The sequence below is a fragment of the Barbatula barbatula genome, assembly GCF_947034865.1.
Source record: "Barbatula barbatula genome assembly, chromosome: 21".
Taxonomy (NCBI): domain Eukaryota; kingdom Metazoa; phylum Chordata; class Actinopteri; order Cypriniformes; family Nemacheilidae; genus Barbatula; species Barbatula barbatula.
In genome coordinates this window covers 378,462-397,443 of record NC_136784.1, presented here as the reverse complement: position 1 = coordinate 397,443, position 18,982 = coordinate 378,462, and the positions used below count along the sequence as shown (strand labels likewise).

At 40.1% G+C, this 18,982-nt stretch overlaps 1 protein-coding gene across 10 annotated transcripts in view; it reads right to left on the bottom strand.

The window, feature by feature from the left end:
- Positions 1–18,122, bottom strand: part of akap9 (A kinase (PRKA) anchor protein 9) — a 48,012-nt gene extending 29,890 nt beyond the window's left edge. For 8 of the 10 annotated variants that reach the window (XM_079484633.1, XM_079484628.1, XM_079484632.1 and 5 more), the window contains exons 1-8: positions 17,871–18,115; positions 8,068–8,277; positions 6,209–6,253; positions 4,886–4,936; positions 4,256–4,411; positions 3,113–3,268; positions 2,784–2,981; positions 224–2,374 (exon numbers count right to left, since the gene is read on the bottom strand). In XM_079484633.1, the coding sequence (XP_079340759.1) occupies positions 224–2,374; positions 2,784–2,981; positions 3,113–3,268; positions 4,256–4,411; positions 4,886–4,936; positions 6,209–6,253; positions 8,068–8,277; positions 17,871–17,921 (3,018 nt within the window). In that variant the 5' untranslated portion in view covers positions 17,922–18,115. Of the gene's footprint in view, positions 1–223; positions 2,375–2,783; positions 2,982–3,112; positions 3,269–4,255; positions 4,412–4,885; positions 4,937–6,208; positions 6,254–8,067; positions 8,278–17,870 lie in introns of all 10 variants that reach the window. The other 2 variants (XM_079484630.1, XM_079484637.1) reach the window with 2 other exon arrangements.
- Between the last annotated feature and the right edge of the window lie 860 nt (positions 18,123–18,982).

Sequence of the window (18,982 nt, the reverse complement as noted above, 5' to 3'; positions counted from 1 at the left end):
ATGAAGCTGATAAGCCCTTCAATGCAGCTGAGATCAAAGAGCATGAAACACACAGCAGAATAAAGCCCTGAATAATCTGACGCGCACACAGCGCCTCCACACGTACATCCATTCCTCCCACAGCCTTCACCTGCACATCACCGACACGCTGGAATAAAACACAACCGCTGCAGAAACACGCGCTTGTTGCTTGTAAACTGTTGCATTGAGAGTTTGCGCTCACCTGCTGCGGGCGTCTGCCGTCAGGCTCCGTCAGCACATCCCCATGCGCCGCTGCATGTGTGTGTTCAGCGAGTGCCTCTGCTGTAGTACTCGCAGGCGTCTCTCTCTCTCCTCCCTCGCTCTGCTGCGCTTCTGCCTGAGAGGAGGGGTCTCTGTAAACCCCCAGCCCAGAATTTTCCTGCGTCAAGACACGAAGGTGCTCGCAGTCAGAGCCGCGCTCTCGTTCTGTGCTCGTCAGAGAGGATTTCTGCGTCTCCGTCTCTTCTTTCAAACATCTGATGTGTGTGTGATGAGCTTCTAGAGAGTCTTCACCTCGGTCGCCCTTCAGCTCCTCTTTAAGACGACTGACGTCGGCCTCCATCAGCGTGACCTGAGCGATGGATTCAGAGAGTCTCTGCGTCAGGATCTTCTTCTCTCTCTCAGACGTCTCCAGTTTTTCCATCAGCTCAGTGGCGTCTTTTTCCACAAGTGTCTCCTCTTCCTCAGTTTTGTTTCTCGTTTGAAGCTCTCTGAGTTTGGTCTCATACTCCATCGTTTCTTTGATCAAACGCTCCTCCAGCTGAACTTTTGCGTTCACCAGGCACGTATACTCGTCCTTCAGCTCCTGGTAGTTCACCTGGAAGTTCTTCTCTGCGAAGGAGAAAGTGCTTCTCTGCTTTTCTATCTCATCCTGAAGGTCTTTAAGTCGTGTGTGCGTCTGTTGGTTTTCTAAAGACAGATGTTGTGTTTTCTGCAGGAGAATTTCACGATCTTCCTTCAAGAGCATCAGTTCGTCGCTCATGGCCGTGTTGGTCTCCTTTAATATCTTGATTTCAGATTCCTTCTCTTGTCTTCGCCTCTCCCAGTCTTCCTCTTTAGATTTATCTCTCAGTTTTAGATTCTCCGCCTCCGTCTGTAATTCGTGCAGCTGTATGACAAGCTTTTCAGCCCGCGAGCTCTCCAGCGCCCGATTTAGATCGGTTTTGAGCACGGCGATGTCTTGAAGCAGCGCGCCTCTCTCTGCCATCAACGCCGCCCGCTCGTTCTCAACGGACCTCAACTTGTCCTCAAAATCCATCCGTAAGAGTTCCACGGCCTCGCGGTGTCTCACGGCCATCTCGTCTCGCAGGTTCTCCCCGTTGAGTTGGCTTTCTCGCTGAAGGTCGTTTCGGAGTCCTGACAGCTCCTCCTCGTGGCTGAACAGCAGCTGCGTCCTCAAACGCTCCAGTTCGGCCTCCAGGGATTCCGCCATCCGGTCCAGCACCGCGTCTTTTTCCCGCTCCAACATGTCCAATTTGATCTTGTAGTTGGTGATTTCTGATTCGTGCTTGGCCTCCAGGTCACCGACAGTCTTCTGTGCTGCGTCCAGCTGCGCCTGCAGGTCACTGATGGCGTCATGCAGCAGCTGCGTTTCCGTCCGGCTTCTCTCTGGAGTCTTGGAGCTTATTTTCACCTCCGCTCTGGCCGACTCCAGCTCGTGGTGCAAGCGTTCCATTTGATTCACTAGGTCGATGTTTTCTGCATTACTCTGCGTCAGTTCCTGCTCCGCCTTCTCTCGCAACACATGCGACTCCTGCAGCTTCCCCTGCAGCTCAATTAGCCTCACATTTAAGACGTTGATGTCTCCGGTGCTGTGAGACAGCTGACCTTTGAACCTCTCCAGCTCTGAGCGATGCTGCAGGAATATCTTCTCTGTGTCTTCTGAATGCTGCTCTCTCATTCCATCCATCTCTGACGCATGTTGGACACGAAGTTCCTGCTTCATCTGCACGATCTGCTGCCCGTACATTTCGTCCAGTTCGGCATGGAGCTGATCCATCCTGCGTCTCCAATCTTCCTCTATTCTCTGGATGGTCTGGCCCTCCGATTGGCTGCCCTGATGACAGCGCTGTTGAAGGTCCTCTACGGTCTTCATGAGCTGCAGTATTTCTGTAGATGACATTCTCTCTTTCTGTCTGGATGCGGAGAGCTCTCGTTCACAGCTCTCCAGCTCTTGAGTCTTTGCAGACAGATGTTTGTTCACTTCATCTAGTTGTTGTGTGGTGTTGAGCAGCTGATCCTGGAGATGAGATAAAGTCTGCACATGATCTGAGGTCAGACGCTGTTGTTCAGCATTCAGCAGGTCTTTTTCTTGTAAACTCTGAGATAGTGATTCTTCAGCTTGTGAGCGGACCTGGAGAGAAAGAAACAGCATGTCTTAGACTTTTTGATGCCTGATAACATTATTGAGCTGAAATTCCAAAAAATCTAAACATGTGTGTCCTGAAGTGATATAAGCATCTGGAATACAGAGTACAAGAGTACAAGCTGAGCTTGACAGCCTCAGACGTTTGGACAATATCACGCTGCACCTCATGAATATTAATCACCAAACACGGATGATTACATTTGATTACATACATTTAGATTCTGAAAATATAGCAAAGCGTCCGGCAAAACTGTTCTGATTGATTGTAGCGTCCCGCCCCTTTTTCGTGTTCCGTTAGGTTTGTTTGAAACTTCTGATTTCTTTATATGTATCAGAGACTTGTTTCAACTAAATCTAAAGTCTGAAAAGTTTCGAAAGGTTAAAGTGGCCTCACCCTGTCAGCTTGATCCAGCCTCTCCTGAAGCTGTGTGATTAATAGCAGGTGTTCCTGTGTCTTCTCCTGGTGACCTTTGACCTGCGCGTCCCTCTCCTCCAGCTGTTGTTGGTACTGTGACCTCTGCTGACGGGCCTGTAGAAGACCAGCGGTGGTGGAGCTGATGCTGGAGCTTCTCAGAATCTCGCCTGCCTGCAGCTGACAGAAGAGGAGGTGATAAAGCAGACATCACTTGCACGTTTACTCAACAGTAACATCAGTCAGAACATGACTAAAGTCTTTGCATGATATCTGAGAGTTATAGAGAATGGTGCAAGCAGCTCTGATACCTGTTGGAATTGAATCTGTAGTTTCTGACTTTGCTCCGTCAGCTCCAGAAACTCTCTCATCACATCCTCTTTCTCCACACGCGCCTGCTGCAGGTTGGTCGTGAGCTGCGTGATGATTTCATCTCTCTGCTTCAACGCTTCCTCAAAGTCCTGCAGCTGCGGACACAACACAACACATCACGTCTCATTCTGTGAGTCTCTTGAGAGAGGTTTTGTGTCGTAACATCAGAATAGTCTCTGTTGCATTTTAATGATAGCAATTATAAACTTTCCATAATGGAAACCTCCGCAGGTCTTTAACAGCAGGATCTCTAACAATTTTGCAGATTTACACGACAGTGAATGATTTTCTTGGCAGCTTAATAGAGTGGATGTCGAGAGAAAGGACTGTACATATTGTTAAAAGCCCAAGGCCATTGACCATTGAGTCAGAAAGTTTTGACCTCAAGTTGTGTTGATCACATTTACACACTGCCTCCGATATTTCTTTTTTTTTTTTCGGATCCGTAGCAAGCATTTTGAGATGCGTTTGGAGACACCGTACAAACGAGCGCAAAATACGAAAAACGCAAATTCGTCCATTAAAACAGTACGTTCCAGTAACAGTATGAGTAAGAGTAGTATGAATACATCTGGGACATACTGCGTCCACCATGTTTAATGGTCATGTACGGGTCATTAAAAAAAATGCTCTTTGACCTGTGACGTATTAACAACAACCTAAACGTGAGCGTTGATTGAAGCATCATTTAGTCACCAGAAATTCATTTATTGGCACTTACATTAAAAACAGACGTCCGGCTTAAAGTTTTCTGCTATATTTATTTGATTTACTTTTGAAGTTTGAACGTTGCTCAGCTCCCGTGGCATCATGGGATAGATAAGTGTCCATCTGATCCACACTCACGAATCTCTCCGGAAGTAGTAGACAATCCGGGTATATCTCACCTATTGTTTTTGCATACTGACATACTATTCATGACTCAAACTCATTTATATAGTATGGAAGTAGGCGATTTCAGACGCAGCCTAAGACTCAGATCCCTTCAGAGAGGTGACATCAGGGTCACGCGTGGGCCCGTCCATCACCCACTCTGTTCTGGTGACACTCGGCACGGCTCAGAAAGTCAAGGACTCTTGTACCTGCTGTACTCCTTCCGTTCCAAACGTGGCCCTGATCTCCTCCAGCTCTCGGCTCAGCTCCTCCATGGCCAGAGTTTTAGCAGCTAACTCATCCTGCATGATCTGTGTCGGACCACCGCTCTGGAGGTCCGGCTCGATGTGCGTCTCTTCGTCCTCCTGATGAAGAGAGCGGGAGAGAGTCAGATCTGAGCCACGAGAGCTCATCACAGAACCGGCGCTGGTGCTCGACTGACTCTTATTTTGATACATTTACACTTGTTTCCATATATTTGATGAAACACGGCTTTGATGCACATCAAATGATTGAAACATGTTCTGTCTTTATAACGTGTACCTTTTGTTTAGCATAAACAGAAGAGAGGTGAGCACATATCTTATATAAGCATCTTTCAAACGGCGTTTACGCCCCACACCACCGCCAATATCACATACACCCAAACAAAATGCCAAGCAGCCGTATTTCCCTGCTGAAGCTGTGAAAGGAGTGAGTGAGATCGAACAGAAGTTCATCCGTGGCCTTTACATCGGCATATTCTCCATCAGCCGAGCTTCACATTCACATGTGAGAGGAGAAATGCTGAGGTTAGTGCAGATGAGAAGAGAGAGCAATGAAGAGACAGATTACTGTACCCCCATCAGAGACGCCAGACCCTCTTCTGTCCTCTCCTGGAAACCATTCACCTGTCAGTTCACAACATCACATATCAAACACGGCTCATCACATCATACTTGTACATTTACAGATGAGGGAGAAAGAACCTTGGTGACCAAAACACTGGAGCCCATTGACTTCCACTGTATGGACAACGGAGACATTTCTTCATACATTTGATCGACATGACTAAGTGACAACCACGCAGCTCTCCTGTAGCTCAGTGGTTAGAGCAAGCCAAGGTTGTGGGTTCCATCCCAGGGTTTGCACACACTTAACAAATGTTTAGTAAAATGCAATCCAAGTCACGTTTGGATAAAAGTGTCTGCCAAAGGCATAAATGTAAAGATCAGGATAAATAATGTTGATTTTAAGGTGGATTATGCCGACAGTAGACATAGCTCAGTGTAGCACTGAGAAATGAACAGCATCTTAAACAAATCTCATAAAACATTTAAGATTATCCATCGTGATAATGATTTCACTGTCTTACATCGACCAAACACAGACGCTTCGAAAACATCATTCACAAGCACAATAGCTAGGGATGCACGATAAATGATCTGCCATATCACTGTCGGTCAAGAAATGATCATTTTTAATGTTAAATCCTAAATGATTTCCTCTGGTTTAACTTCTTCAGCCGCTCACAGTTCAATCCCAGTACAGTTCTGTCTTTCTGTCGTGTTCATTCACTTACTGATACTAGCAAAACATTGTTGATGTATGTACAGTATGTAGATTTGTTTTTTATGAAGGTGTAAATTATAGGAACAAAAGTATATTGTTTGATATACATATTTGCTTTCTGTCTTGAGACCTGTTAGACTCGTGGCTATTGAAGAATAAATTCTGGGTGGCTCTGGAAGAACATGTTTCACTTGTTTGTTAAATAAAAAATATACCAGAAAAGTTTAAAAGTTAAAGAATGTTTAACTAGTGTAAACTAAAGGTGACCTTGTGTTCTGCAATCAATGTTTTCATATAAAAGCAGTTTTCCACTTTTAACCTTTTGTTTCAGTCTTAGGAAATGTTATATTAATATCTAAATACTGTATATCAACCAATATATCGGTTATCGGCTTCCAATGTTAAAGAAACATCGGTTATCAGCCAAAATGTACATTTCGGTGGATCCCTAACAATAACATTCTCTTGCATGTCCTATAAACAAGCAAACATGAGCTGTAGAGATGATAAACAAGAGCACAACACTGACTCACTCACTAACCGCAACAAGAACCTGAAACAACAGATAGAGAGTCATGATGATGAAGACATCCTACGAAGAGGAAGCTCACCTCTGAGGAGCAGTCTTCTGCCGTTGTGGACACCTCACTCTCCGGCTGAAAATAGACAAGAAAGGAGGCCACGTGTGAAATTAATTTCTTCACTGTTCCATTTTCTCTTTCTTTAGTGTTACTGGGTCACTGACATGATTTTATCTAGAAATGATGAGAGAGAGCGACAGAAAGAGTCTGCACAACCCTTCAGAACTAAAAGCACTCATCACAGCCTGCTGTTCTCATTTCCTTAAGCTTACAGGTCTTTTGTGAAGAACACGGCTCGTTACGCTCGTGTGGAACCATGCGTGAACGTCTGACCTATATCCAGATCAGACCAGAGACCCATATAACAACATTCACGCATGTGCTGAACACTGCGAGAGCACTGTGATTGATGGATGATGATGATGATGATGATGATGTGATAAAACAAAATAGAATGACAGATGAAGACATATATATATACAAAACACTTACATCACATGAACCTTTCTGAACCACATCACTCGAAACACTGAGAAAACAGAAAAGCCTTGACTACGTGTGTTACTATTGACCAATCAGCATCCAGGAGCAGACGTGATGGATAATCTGTGCTTTTTAAATGAATCAGAGCAGAAAATCACACAGATCTGTGATCGACTCCATCTGATGATTTAATCAGGTTTTATTTATCGCTCACAGTCGCACAGAGATGCAGAGCGACACTCGCATGCGTTTCCATGGCAACAGATGCGGGAGGAAGTTACAGGGCCTTTAACATAAACGCGGTCAAATACGCATCAGATCGTTTTATTGTTCATGTGATGACATTTGCTGTGGTCTCTCTCTGCTGTGTTTTTAAAGCACAACCGCATTATTCCTGGAGAAAGCACTCTTGACAAGCACACAGATGCGTTCAGAAGAGGCTGAATAACCGCAAGGACATCCGCATCACACACGCACAAACGGTTTAAACGCAGTTGTCTGTTGCCTTGGCAACCACTAAATTCACACTCGTCCACAACGTCAAACACAACCCAAAGCTGCAGGCTAGTAAACATTCACACTCAGAACACAAATATATTTGTTAAAAAATCCAGGAACATGACTAATCTGAGTTTAACATGATGATTTATTATTCTGCTATTGAACTGACTGACACACATCACAGCACGGCTACAAAACAGCTCTAAGGGCCCTATTATCAGGATCTTGGCGCATGGTTTAAAGCGCGGCGCAGGTGTGCCTGAATCCACTTTTGCTAAAAAAAACGGTCGGTGCGCCCGGGAACATGGTCTAAACGGTTATCCTGATTCTCTTAATGAGTAATGGGTGTTTTTTTGGACATCTTCCTTTCCCTTTAAGGGCATTTAGGGTGAATGACAGCCATTTACCTTTTGTGATGCCACAACAATGAGCCACACATGTATTTACACATAAATCACTGTGGAACACAACGTCATGATGAATGAAAGTCATGCTCATGCTCAGATTGAGTACAAAATGAAAGGAGAGACAGATACATATACTGTATATCATCTTTCAGTCGTGAGTTTGCACATGCACACAATCCAACTCGCAAAATGTTCTCCCTACACATATAAATGAGTAAAGTGAACATAGAATCAAATGAGAATGAGTCAAATGATTGTTTTGCATATTCTGAACAAAATGAGCCTTAACATGTGTATGTTAAATAAAGATTATTTTGTTGACTGGACTTACAATTCTCAGGTTTTTACGTCAGAAAGTTTGCCTACCTTAAAAAAGCTGTGAATTCTGGACAAACAATATTGTAGAGTTTGAAAACTTCTGTTGCAGAAACAGCAAGCAGTACTTTATTCACATCTGACAGCGATCATGTGTTTCAAAATGAATTGAGAAGTCATCACCTCTATGGTGTAAGTCTGATCTTGGGTGACGGTTTCACCGCTGCGGAGAGTCTTTGAGAGAGAGAAGACGGTGGTCTGATCTCCTCTCTGTTCCCCGGGCGTCTGCTCTTCATCGTCTCTTCTCTTCTCCTCTGATTCCAACTTCTTTTTCTTCTTCTTCTGTTTCTTCTGTCCATCAGACAGAGCTTTCCTCTGACGGTACTCGGCCAGCTGCAAGACAAATGACAAACACACACGTGTAAGAAAAGTATCAGTGCAAAGACCCACAGTTATGCCACAGAGTCTGTTGAAGCTGAGACGAATCCTTAAAATCCCTGTGGAGGTTTGTTATTTACAACAGCATCAGAACTTAATCAATTGTGATGTTGTTAAAAGTTGTTAAACGGACCCTGTTAAGTTTCCTGTCACACACACAACCAGCAGCTGTTTGAAAATAAGTGAAAAACACATGTCATGTGGATGTTACGGTGACAGCTGCACACATGCTTTTACATGATTGATGGAAACACGAGAGAGAGAGAGAGAGAGAGAGAGAGAGAGAGAGAGAGAGAGACAGAGAGAGCGAGAGACAGAGAGAGAGCACAACACGGCCACAGCTTCACCTTCTTTGTTAGGTAAATTATACCTTTTTTAGTTATTTGTGTAAAGCAGAAACCTCTGTACAGCTGTCGCTGTGGTGGAAATGAGCTTGATATCGTCTGCTTTCAATAAAACCTTGAAGTATCTGATGTGAGCTCCAGAATATGAACAGATGAAGTTTGACAAATCAAACGCTGGCATTGATCTCAGGTTATCTCATCTCGTCCCTGAGGTCTGGACACACATTTACCGTGATTTATGTACGTCTGCTCAGATAGTCATCCTCATCTGACACATTCATATTCAATTTACCCTCCACTCTTAATGTCAATAAACCGATATACATCAATATTGTAAATATTAAAGGTCGACTGATTCAGGTTTTTACAGTTGCCGATATGGTCACATGTCAACAACATCAATAATCTGTTAGGAGATACTGAACAGTATGACATCCATGATGAAGATAAACTTCAGAAATCAGCTGATTAAATCACCAATAAACAATCACAACAGAGACGGAGAACGTGACCTATTTCTTTTATCTAAAATCTATATACATTTTGTTCAAATGTATAAAAGAAATGATATAACCAACATATATTTGACATCATTTTAGGACAAAGAAAGCATCACTACAACTTTTGAAAGTGAACAGCCGTGTTTTAATGTTGCATTAAACAAATCTGACATTTTGTAAACAAACAAAAATAAATCAAACTAATTGCGGCTTGTTGATTGATGTGCGTCAGAGCGCACACACGCTATCATGCGCACGCACACATATCCCAACTAACATCCGCCTGCCACATAGATACTATACTATCAGCATCCATCTAAAATACATAACTCCGAGGAATGAAATAACTCGCAACCCATCGCAATTTGCATACTGCGATGTGCACATGTGCAATATTTTGATATATCGCACAGCCATACAGTCCGCTCTGGGTCTTAGTCGTCTAAAGTTCTGTAAAGACTAGTGTTTACTTTTTAAGTCAGTTACATCAAATCTTAGATGGGTCTATTTGAAGACAAAAAATATAGACAGATGACCCCTTGGCTAACGTTTCGTTATATGATCAACTTCATGTCATGGACTGTCACAGTCAACTGCTCTGGATTCAGAAATGTTGTGCTATAAAGAAGCAAATATGTTAATAAATGGACAATAAGAAGAGGAAGAGCAATACAATTGACTGGAAGTCTTATGGAAATGCTGGAGATTTCTTTTGTGTACATCTTTGATGATTTGTGAAACTGATTTACACTATTAATGTTCTCAGTTACTGTAGTCCAAGCCTTGTTTTGATTATTTGTTTGTAATGTAGTTACAAAATGTGTTAATTTGGGTTGATTTGGCAGCATTGTATTCCCCTGATATACAAATATTTTCAGCAAAGAAAAACTGGGTTTATCGCCTACTGTCGGCCATTTTGTTTTAAATTGTTCAGTGTCTTACTTTTTCTACAATTAAGACTGTGTTCCTTTAGACTACCATGAGCTTATTTTATGCCACAGTCTTTCTTCATTGACTTTAGTTAGTCAGGCTAATTCTTAAACACCATGGCTATGTTTATGCAACCGGCCCCTGGTTTTATTACAGTATCTCTCAAATGAGACGGGCTGTGTTTATTGGCCAGAAAATTTATACCAGCAGACTATTGATGGGATTAACAAAAGGGTTTGTGTGTGTGTTCTCCAGGCATGACCTCCTGTTAACTAATGCTTTTAGCCTACAATCACAAGACCCAATTAACACCCTCAGATCTGATGAACGCACAAAAGCCTTTCGTGTTGTACTGGGATGGAACAATCCATTAGGAATAATGAAACAGAATCAGCAGTAAAGAAAGAAAAGAAGCGCGGTTCAAGTCTACTCGGACCAGGATCCACAGCAAAACAATCCATCAACAAACTCAAAGAGGAGATGAGAAACAGAATCTACCAGCAACTCTGAAATAAACAGTTATTTACTGAAATAAAATGGACAAATCATAAACAACTATTGGTGTGACGGATCACAAAACTTACGGTTGGGATGATTTTATGGATTTTGGGTCACATCTTGGATCATTTTTTAGATCAACTCATGTAAATGGTTATCATAGTTTATTAGATTAGATTCAACTTTATTGTCATTACACAAGTACAGTGTAACGAAATGTAGTTTACGTCAAACTAGAAGTGACATTAGCAAGTGCAGGATATACAGTGAATAAATACAGAATACAATATTAGGAACATATTATACAGTAGGTATGTAGGTAGTATATATTATTATTATTAGAATAACTATAATTACTTTTTTGCAATCAATAAAATGCTCAAGCATAGGAGCGCTTATATGAGGGGTTAAATTTTATAAAACTGAAGATATCAACAGATTAATTTAACAGATTATATTCTATCTAGGCTGTATGACAATGTGAAGTTCCAAAATCAGGATTTATTTCTAAAATAATGTTTTTTATTGTGAAATCATGTTTTTATTCGTGTTTTATTGTATTAATTAGCTGTATTCTTTGTTATTGTGTCTTAAATAAAAAAAAACATGCAGTTTGATTGATATTAATTGGACAAAAAAAAAACATGATTTTTGAAAAAATCTCATTTTGGAACCAAACTCTTCAAATGAATAACAAATAAATATGAGCTAAACATGCAATGAGAGTAAACAGCTGATAACTGGATCTCTAGAGATCAGATTATAATTGTGACGGATGTTCTGAGGTGGCGATTATGAAGTATCGCAAACAACTTTCTCTCATTCTCTAAGATGCGTTGCTGAATCATGAGTGGGCAGTGCGTCAACATTGCTGAAGTGGTGCTGGTTTGCGCATGAATCGCGTCATTTGGGCTTTGACTCAACACAACATTGTTTAAGTTAGGATAAACGCAAGAATGCGCTTGAATATTGTACTCGTCCAGAGACTGGAGAGAGAGAGAGAGAGAGACAAGTTCACGCTATAACTATCTTTAACGCCAGTATCACAACGCACGTGTAAGCACGTAAGCATACGTGTGCAATGTGAAACAGGCGTTACTCTATATTGAATACATTTACAGTTAATCTGCGGGTCGTAAGCGTTCCAAACCATAGAGCACGACTCCACCATAAACAACAGATAATTCATTAAAGCCATTATCACAATGATAGTGCACACACACACACACTACTTGTGTAAGCAAGAAGCAGGATTTCTCATGAACTGAAATCAGTCCTTTCCATCGGTTTGAAATCTAATTTTTTATGATGGGTGAAAACTATAAATATCATCTTAGGAATCATGTGAGGAAAATGCTTCGTGACTCTAAAGGGGAAGTGATGTCATTTAAAACATTTGTGTGGTGCTGAAGAGCTACAATGTGATCTTACATTAGTGGTAAATTGATAAGTTATGATCACTCCTGATGATTCTGTGTGTCGTCATCACATTACCACAAACACTGCAAAATGTGAGACACACCCTCTCAATCATATTCCTTCACACCAGTAAATCCACAGAGCTGTTGTTGTATCATGTTTAAAGACACATGTGAATCCTCTAATGTACTGGATACACTCCTTCTGTCATCCGCTTCTGTTGAGGATGTGTGATACATGCATTAGGACTCAGTGTATGTTGAACGGCTCGCTTATGTTGCTGACAGCTGCTCTGATCAAACAAACAGCACACGACGTGACACATAACTGTGAGGTGCAGAACTGACGAGTCAGAGGTCAGGGGTCGACTGATGACCTGTCCACAGCCTATGAGAGCGTCTGTTCGGAAGACAATATAAACTCAAAACACACATTTAAAGACCACCTGACTGAACGTCGAGCCGCAGAGCAATCGGCTAAATGCGTATATAAGGAATATTCGAAATAAAAATTCTGTCACAGTTTACTCATCTTTCTGTCATTTTAAACCCATTCTTTCTTCTGCTGAACACAAAAGGAAGATATTTAGAAAAATGTTGGTAACAAAACCATTGTGTCCATTGACTGGCATTGGTTTTGTGTCCATACAATAGAAGTCAATGGGGTCCAACGGTGTTTGGTTAACAACATATGAACTATTCCTTTGATGCTCTCGCCGGACAAACAAGAGTTAAATTCTGTTGTTAAGAAATGTGTTAGCGTCTGCGCTTTTGTTAACATTAACTTGAAGTGTCGGAGAAATTCTGAATCATTCTGAATCATGTCCCTCTATCACAAATGTCTTTGTTCAGCGGGTCCTGACATTTTTAAAGGTCTGTAAATATAAAGAGGTTTTGCACGACTCACTTTCACCTGCTTCATTTCTGACAGAGCCGTTTCAAGAGAGTTTCTCAGAGAGGTCTGGGAGAATTCAGAAGAATGCAAGACAGAAATGAAATGACATGTAGATGGACTGAGACAAGTCACATGATCAATGACCATCAACATCAAACAAACAGACAGACAGAGCCGATGACATTCTTCAACTAGTGCTGTGTAATTCATCCAACATAAATCATAATCCTCAGTTTTGTCCTTCATCAATTACAAAAACTAACTCATGGAGGTAAAGGATTATTGCGCAGCAAGGATCCTCTCTTTTCTTGTGGTATAATCCACAGCGCACACCTTTCCTTTTTTGAGTTTGAGAAGAGATTTCATCAATGAGTGAGCTCAGATTTGTCTCGTCTGCAATCTAACGTCAATATTATTGAAGATCTCGTGATATCAACTCAAACATTTCTCATACTCCATCAAATCTCCTGAGGTCTGAAAGAGCAACATCTGACACAAACATACATTACACATCATGTAAACTGTAACCGGTTCTAACCAACCGAGAACACAAATACAGAAGAATTAAACCAGAAAACATCTCTCTCCTGTCTCAGTGTTCTGTTACTGTATCATACATCACAAACAACTCATCCGTCCGTCTCTTTATTCATTTATCAGACAGATTCCTTCAGTGGATGAAAATCAACATTAGATTATATCAGGAGAATGTGTGTTTGTCATAAACCTGTTAGTTGTCATTAAACTCATCACAAGTGACCTCATTCACATGTGTTCACTACATAGGGAGTACAGTATACATCAAAACAGGCTCTCAATGACAGATACGTACACTTCTGTTATAAGGCTAAGCAGAAGCTTTACACTCATTCAAAGTAGCAACAAAACAACAACAACAGAGATTAGTTTATATTCTGGATTTTAAATGAACAGAATGTATTCATCAGAATTCATATATTATTAGGGCTGCAAGATTAATCTAATTTTAATCGTGATCAAGATTTATGCTTTCCAAAATTAATTGAGCATAATCGTTGAGATATTAATGTTTTGAAAGCAAGCACAAAACTCCCAAAAAGGTCAGAAAATCATCGCAAAGCTTTACAGGAAATAAAAAAAACATTTTTCACTGCATTTAATTTTTTTTAAATGTATTTAGCAAAACCCAGAGACAAACAATATAGGCTGCCCGATAGAAATGATTTATAAAACACAAAAAATTAAAGTTTCATTCCTAAAGTCACAAAATGTTAATTTAATTGATTGTGTGCTTTTAAATACGGTTGAAGAAGTTCAATGGCAGAAGATTATAAGATATTAATTGGCTGAAAGTATATGCCTAATAATCTGAGGTGAAATAAAAAACAAAAGTAACTGACAAATTAACCATGTTTATGACGATTACAATGCAGAACAAAACAATCGTGTTTATTAATCGCGATTACAATGCATTGTAAATAATCGTAATAATAACCGTGTTTATTAATCGCGGTTACAATGCAGAACAAAACAATCGTGTTTATTAATCGCGATTACAATGCATTGTAAATAATCGTAATAATAATTGTGTTTATTAATCACGGTTACAATGCAGAACAAAATAATCGTGTTTATTATTCGTGACTACAACGCAGAACAAAACAATCGTGTTTATTAATCGCGATTACAATGCATCGTAAATAATCGTAATAATAATTGTGTTTATTAATCGTGACTACAACGCAGAACAAAACAATTGTGTTTATTAATCGCGATTACAATGCATTGTAAATAATCGTAATAATAATTGTGTTTATTAATCACGGTTACAATGCAGAACAACATAATCGTGTTTATTATTCGTGACTACAACGCAGAACAAAACAATCGTGTTTATTAATCGCGATTACAATGCATCGTAAATAATCGTAATAATAATTGTGTTTATTAATCGTGACTACAACGCAGAACAAAACAATCGTGTTTATTAATCGCGATTACAATGCATTGTAAATAATCGTAATAATAATTGTGTTTATTAATCGCGGTTACAATGCAGAACAAAATAATCGTGTTTATTATTCGTGACTACAACGCAGAACAAAATAATCGTGTTTATTATTCGCGACTACAACGCAGAACAAAATAATCGTGTTTATTATTCGTGACTACAACGCAGAACAAAATAATCGTGTTTATTATTCGTGACTACAGCGCAGAACAAAATAATCGTGTTTATTAATCGCGACTACAACGCAGAACAAAATAATCGTGTTTATTATTCGTGACTACAACGCAGAACAAAATAATCGTGTTTATTAATCGCGGTTACAATGCAGAACAAAATAATCGTGTTTATTATTCGTGACTACAACGCAGAACAAAATAATCGTGTTTATTATTCGCGACTACAACGCAGAACAAAATAATCGTGTTTATTATTCGTGACTACAACGCAGAACAAAATAATCGTGTTTATTATTCGTGACTACAACGCAGAACAAAATAATCGTGTTTATTAATCGCGACTACAACGCAGAACAAAATAATCGCGTTTATTAATCGTGACAACAACGCAGAACAAAATAATCGTGCTTATTAATCGTAGTTACAATGCAGAACAAAATAATCGTGTTTATTAATCGCGACAACAACGCAGAACAAAATAACCGTGTTTATTAATCGCAGTTACAATGCAGAACAAAATAATCGTGTTTATTAATCGTGACTACAACACAGAATAAAATAATCGTGTTTATTAATCGTGATTACAATGCATTGTAAATAATCGTAATAATAATTGTGTTTATTAATCGCGGTTACAATGCAGAACAAAATAATCGTGTTTATTATTCGTGACTACAACGCAGAACAACTTCTCTACGCTCTGTCAACGGAGGCAGTCGCATTTTTCTCGCTCCCGTCCTTCCCTTTTTTTCCTGCTGATCTCGTGTCTCGTCTCGTATCATCTATTGAGAGATTCTCTCTGCACTGCTCTACAACTGAAATTATGGATCTGATCAACTGGTCTCTCAACGCTATTGACACGATCTTCTCGAAGAGAAGCTTGGGTTCGGGGGAACCTGTCTGCCCTGACGGAACGTTCGCAGCTGGCTACACGATGGACGCCTGGGAGAGATGGCGGATCGTGTGTCTGGCTCCTCTTTCCGTGGAGGACATTGAAGATATCTACCTATTCGGAACCATGATAACAGGTATTATGCTGATTGGATTAGGCTGTGCCCTTAGTTATCGAGAAATTAAGAAAACGGTAACAGCTCTCAAAAGTCTCACAAGGCTGCCCGTTATGATGGAAGTCGTGGGAAGAGCGGTCGGCTCTGGAAATGAGACTATTAACCGCAATATGGATTCTATCACGGAGAAGCTCACGACTTTGCAAAGGAAAATTTATATTTTTGGAGACCAAATGGACAATGAGAGTATTCGTGGAAATGGAATGCGGTTGCTCGCCCAAAGACCAAACAATCAATCTTATCTCTTTCGACTCCCCTGTATCAGCCTTGCCCAAGGCTGCTGCTGGAAATCAACCCTGAGTGGAGCAGTACGGAGAGACGCTCTTGCGTCCCTCCCCCATTCTACTGAAACACCTGCACAGACTATCACACAGACTATCACACACACACAAACATAGGCCGCACTCGAGGGCGGACACTCACACCCAGATCCAATGCCTTCGTCGCTTTGACCCGCCAGCCTGACAAGTGGGTCTGCATGCGGCGCCACCATGGCAGCAGAATCAGATGCTGCTTGTCGGAACTGGATTACCTATCCCTGTTGCAAGTCTTGTCTTTGGTGTATTGTGTACATGTTTTTCTCCCCACCTTCCCCATGTTATGCTTTATCTTCTTCTAAAAATACATTTCGTTGCACTGTACTTGTATGTGTGTAATGACAATAAATTGAATCAAATCAAAATCAAATCAAATCAAAAACAAAATAATTGTGTTTATTAATCGCGACTACAACGCAGAACAAAATAACCGTGTTTATTAATCGCGACAACAACGCAGAACAAAATAATCGTGTTTATTAATCGCAGGTACAATGCAGAACAAAATAATCGTGTTTATTAATCGTGATTACAATGCATTGTAAATAATCGTAATAATAATTGTGTTTATTAATCGCGGTTACAACGCAGAACAAAATAACCGTGTTTATTAATCGCGACAACAACGCAGAACAAAATAATCGTGTTTATTAATCGCGATTACAACGCAGAACAAAATAATCGTGTTTATTAATCGTGATTACAATGCATTGTAAATAATCGTAATAATAATTGTGTTTATTAATCGCGGTTACAATGCAGAACAAAATAATCGTGTTTATTAATCGCGACTACAACGCAGAACAAAATAATCGTGTTTATTAATCGCGACTACAACGCAGAACAAAATAATCGTGTTTATTAATCGCGACTACAACGCAGAACAAAATAATCGTGTTTATTAATCGCGACAACAATGCAGAACAAAATAAGGTGTTTATCATTTAACCCATGGTCATGCAGCCCTATATATTGTCATGATGAATCAGTGATGAGGGAAGGTTCTCATGACTGCATTGAGAGGTCTGTAGATGTGAAGAAATGACACTTTCTGTTTGCATTGGCCTGAAAATCCAGTTTCACAAGAACATCCACATGTTCGCACGCGCACAGCATTAGGCTATATTTAATCAATACATGAGAGAGAAGAATGTTCAGAGGACTGACTACTGACACAACACATGAAATCACACAAACACACACACAGTCAATGACAGCAGTGAGGTAAATGGATATTGAAGGACCTCTCGATGAGGGGAATATGAAGTAATTTGAGGTAAATCTCAGTCTTATTCTGGGGTAACGTTAAATCTCCCATGAAGGTAAATGAGGTAAAGTGGAGGTTATTTCTCACATAAGCTTTAAATCATGAGCTGTGAGGTAGAGCTGAGGTAAATATATGGCATATCTCACCTTAGCTTTGCCGGCCTGTAGTTTCTTCTGTCGCTCGTCGTCCTCCATCATCTCTGCGGATCCTGCGGCTTTAACACGGACACACGCGCATCAGAAACACGTCACACACGCACGCACACTACACGTGCACGGCTGTCATGAGTGTCCGGTCCGGTCCGGTCCAGCTGTGGGATTTACTCTGAGGTTTATTCGGCCTTTACGGCAACAGTCGCCGCCATGTTTCTCCACGTAAACACACGAGACTCATTGCGCGGTGACGTCAGGACGCGAGAGCACGCACTAGTTGACAGCTGCCCGTGGTGCCCATTTCAAACACTAGCAACAGTTAATATATTGTGTATACTTATATTACATTTATATTGTTCTTTAGATATCAGCATCAGATAATAAAAACATTCTTGCTCTTAACACAAGTTATTAAAGCTTATTTTGTAAACACTCTTCTGCCTGCTGTATCCTCTGCTGAGTGTCAAGACAATATAAGTGAGGATATTTAATCAGATGTTATGATGTCATGAGAGAGATGTATGGCAAGCCGAATTCGCTTTTAATCTCAGGATATGCATTTTTTATATCAACAATTAAATTTTTACTAGTAAATCATTCTTGATATCAAGAAGGGAATCCCTATTAGTTACAACTGCTATTTTTGATATAAGTAATTACATTTTCAATAGAAAACATTTGAATTCTTGATATCAACAATCACATCATCACTCGCAGAAATGTGTATTCTTGAAAAATTATATTTCAACCAGTAAAAAACATAATTCTTGATGTCTGTAATTGCATTTTACTAGTTAAATAACACAATAGACTGCCATTCAAATCTTATTTCAGATATCAGAAATGCAATTCTTACTAGTAAAAACCATCATTTTTTATATCAACAATAAACTTGTTACTGTCTGATTTCAGGAAATAGATATCAATAAATCTGATATATCTAAAATGACTTTCTTACTAATAAAATCACATTATTGATATCAAGAATTAATATTGTCACTAGTGAAAATGTAATAATTGATGTCAGAAATTAGTAGTAAAAAATTTAAAAAAAGTATATCCTGAGAATGATTAAAATCTAATTTGGCTTGCCATGGGAGGTGAAT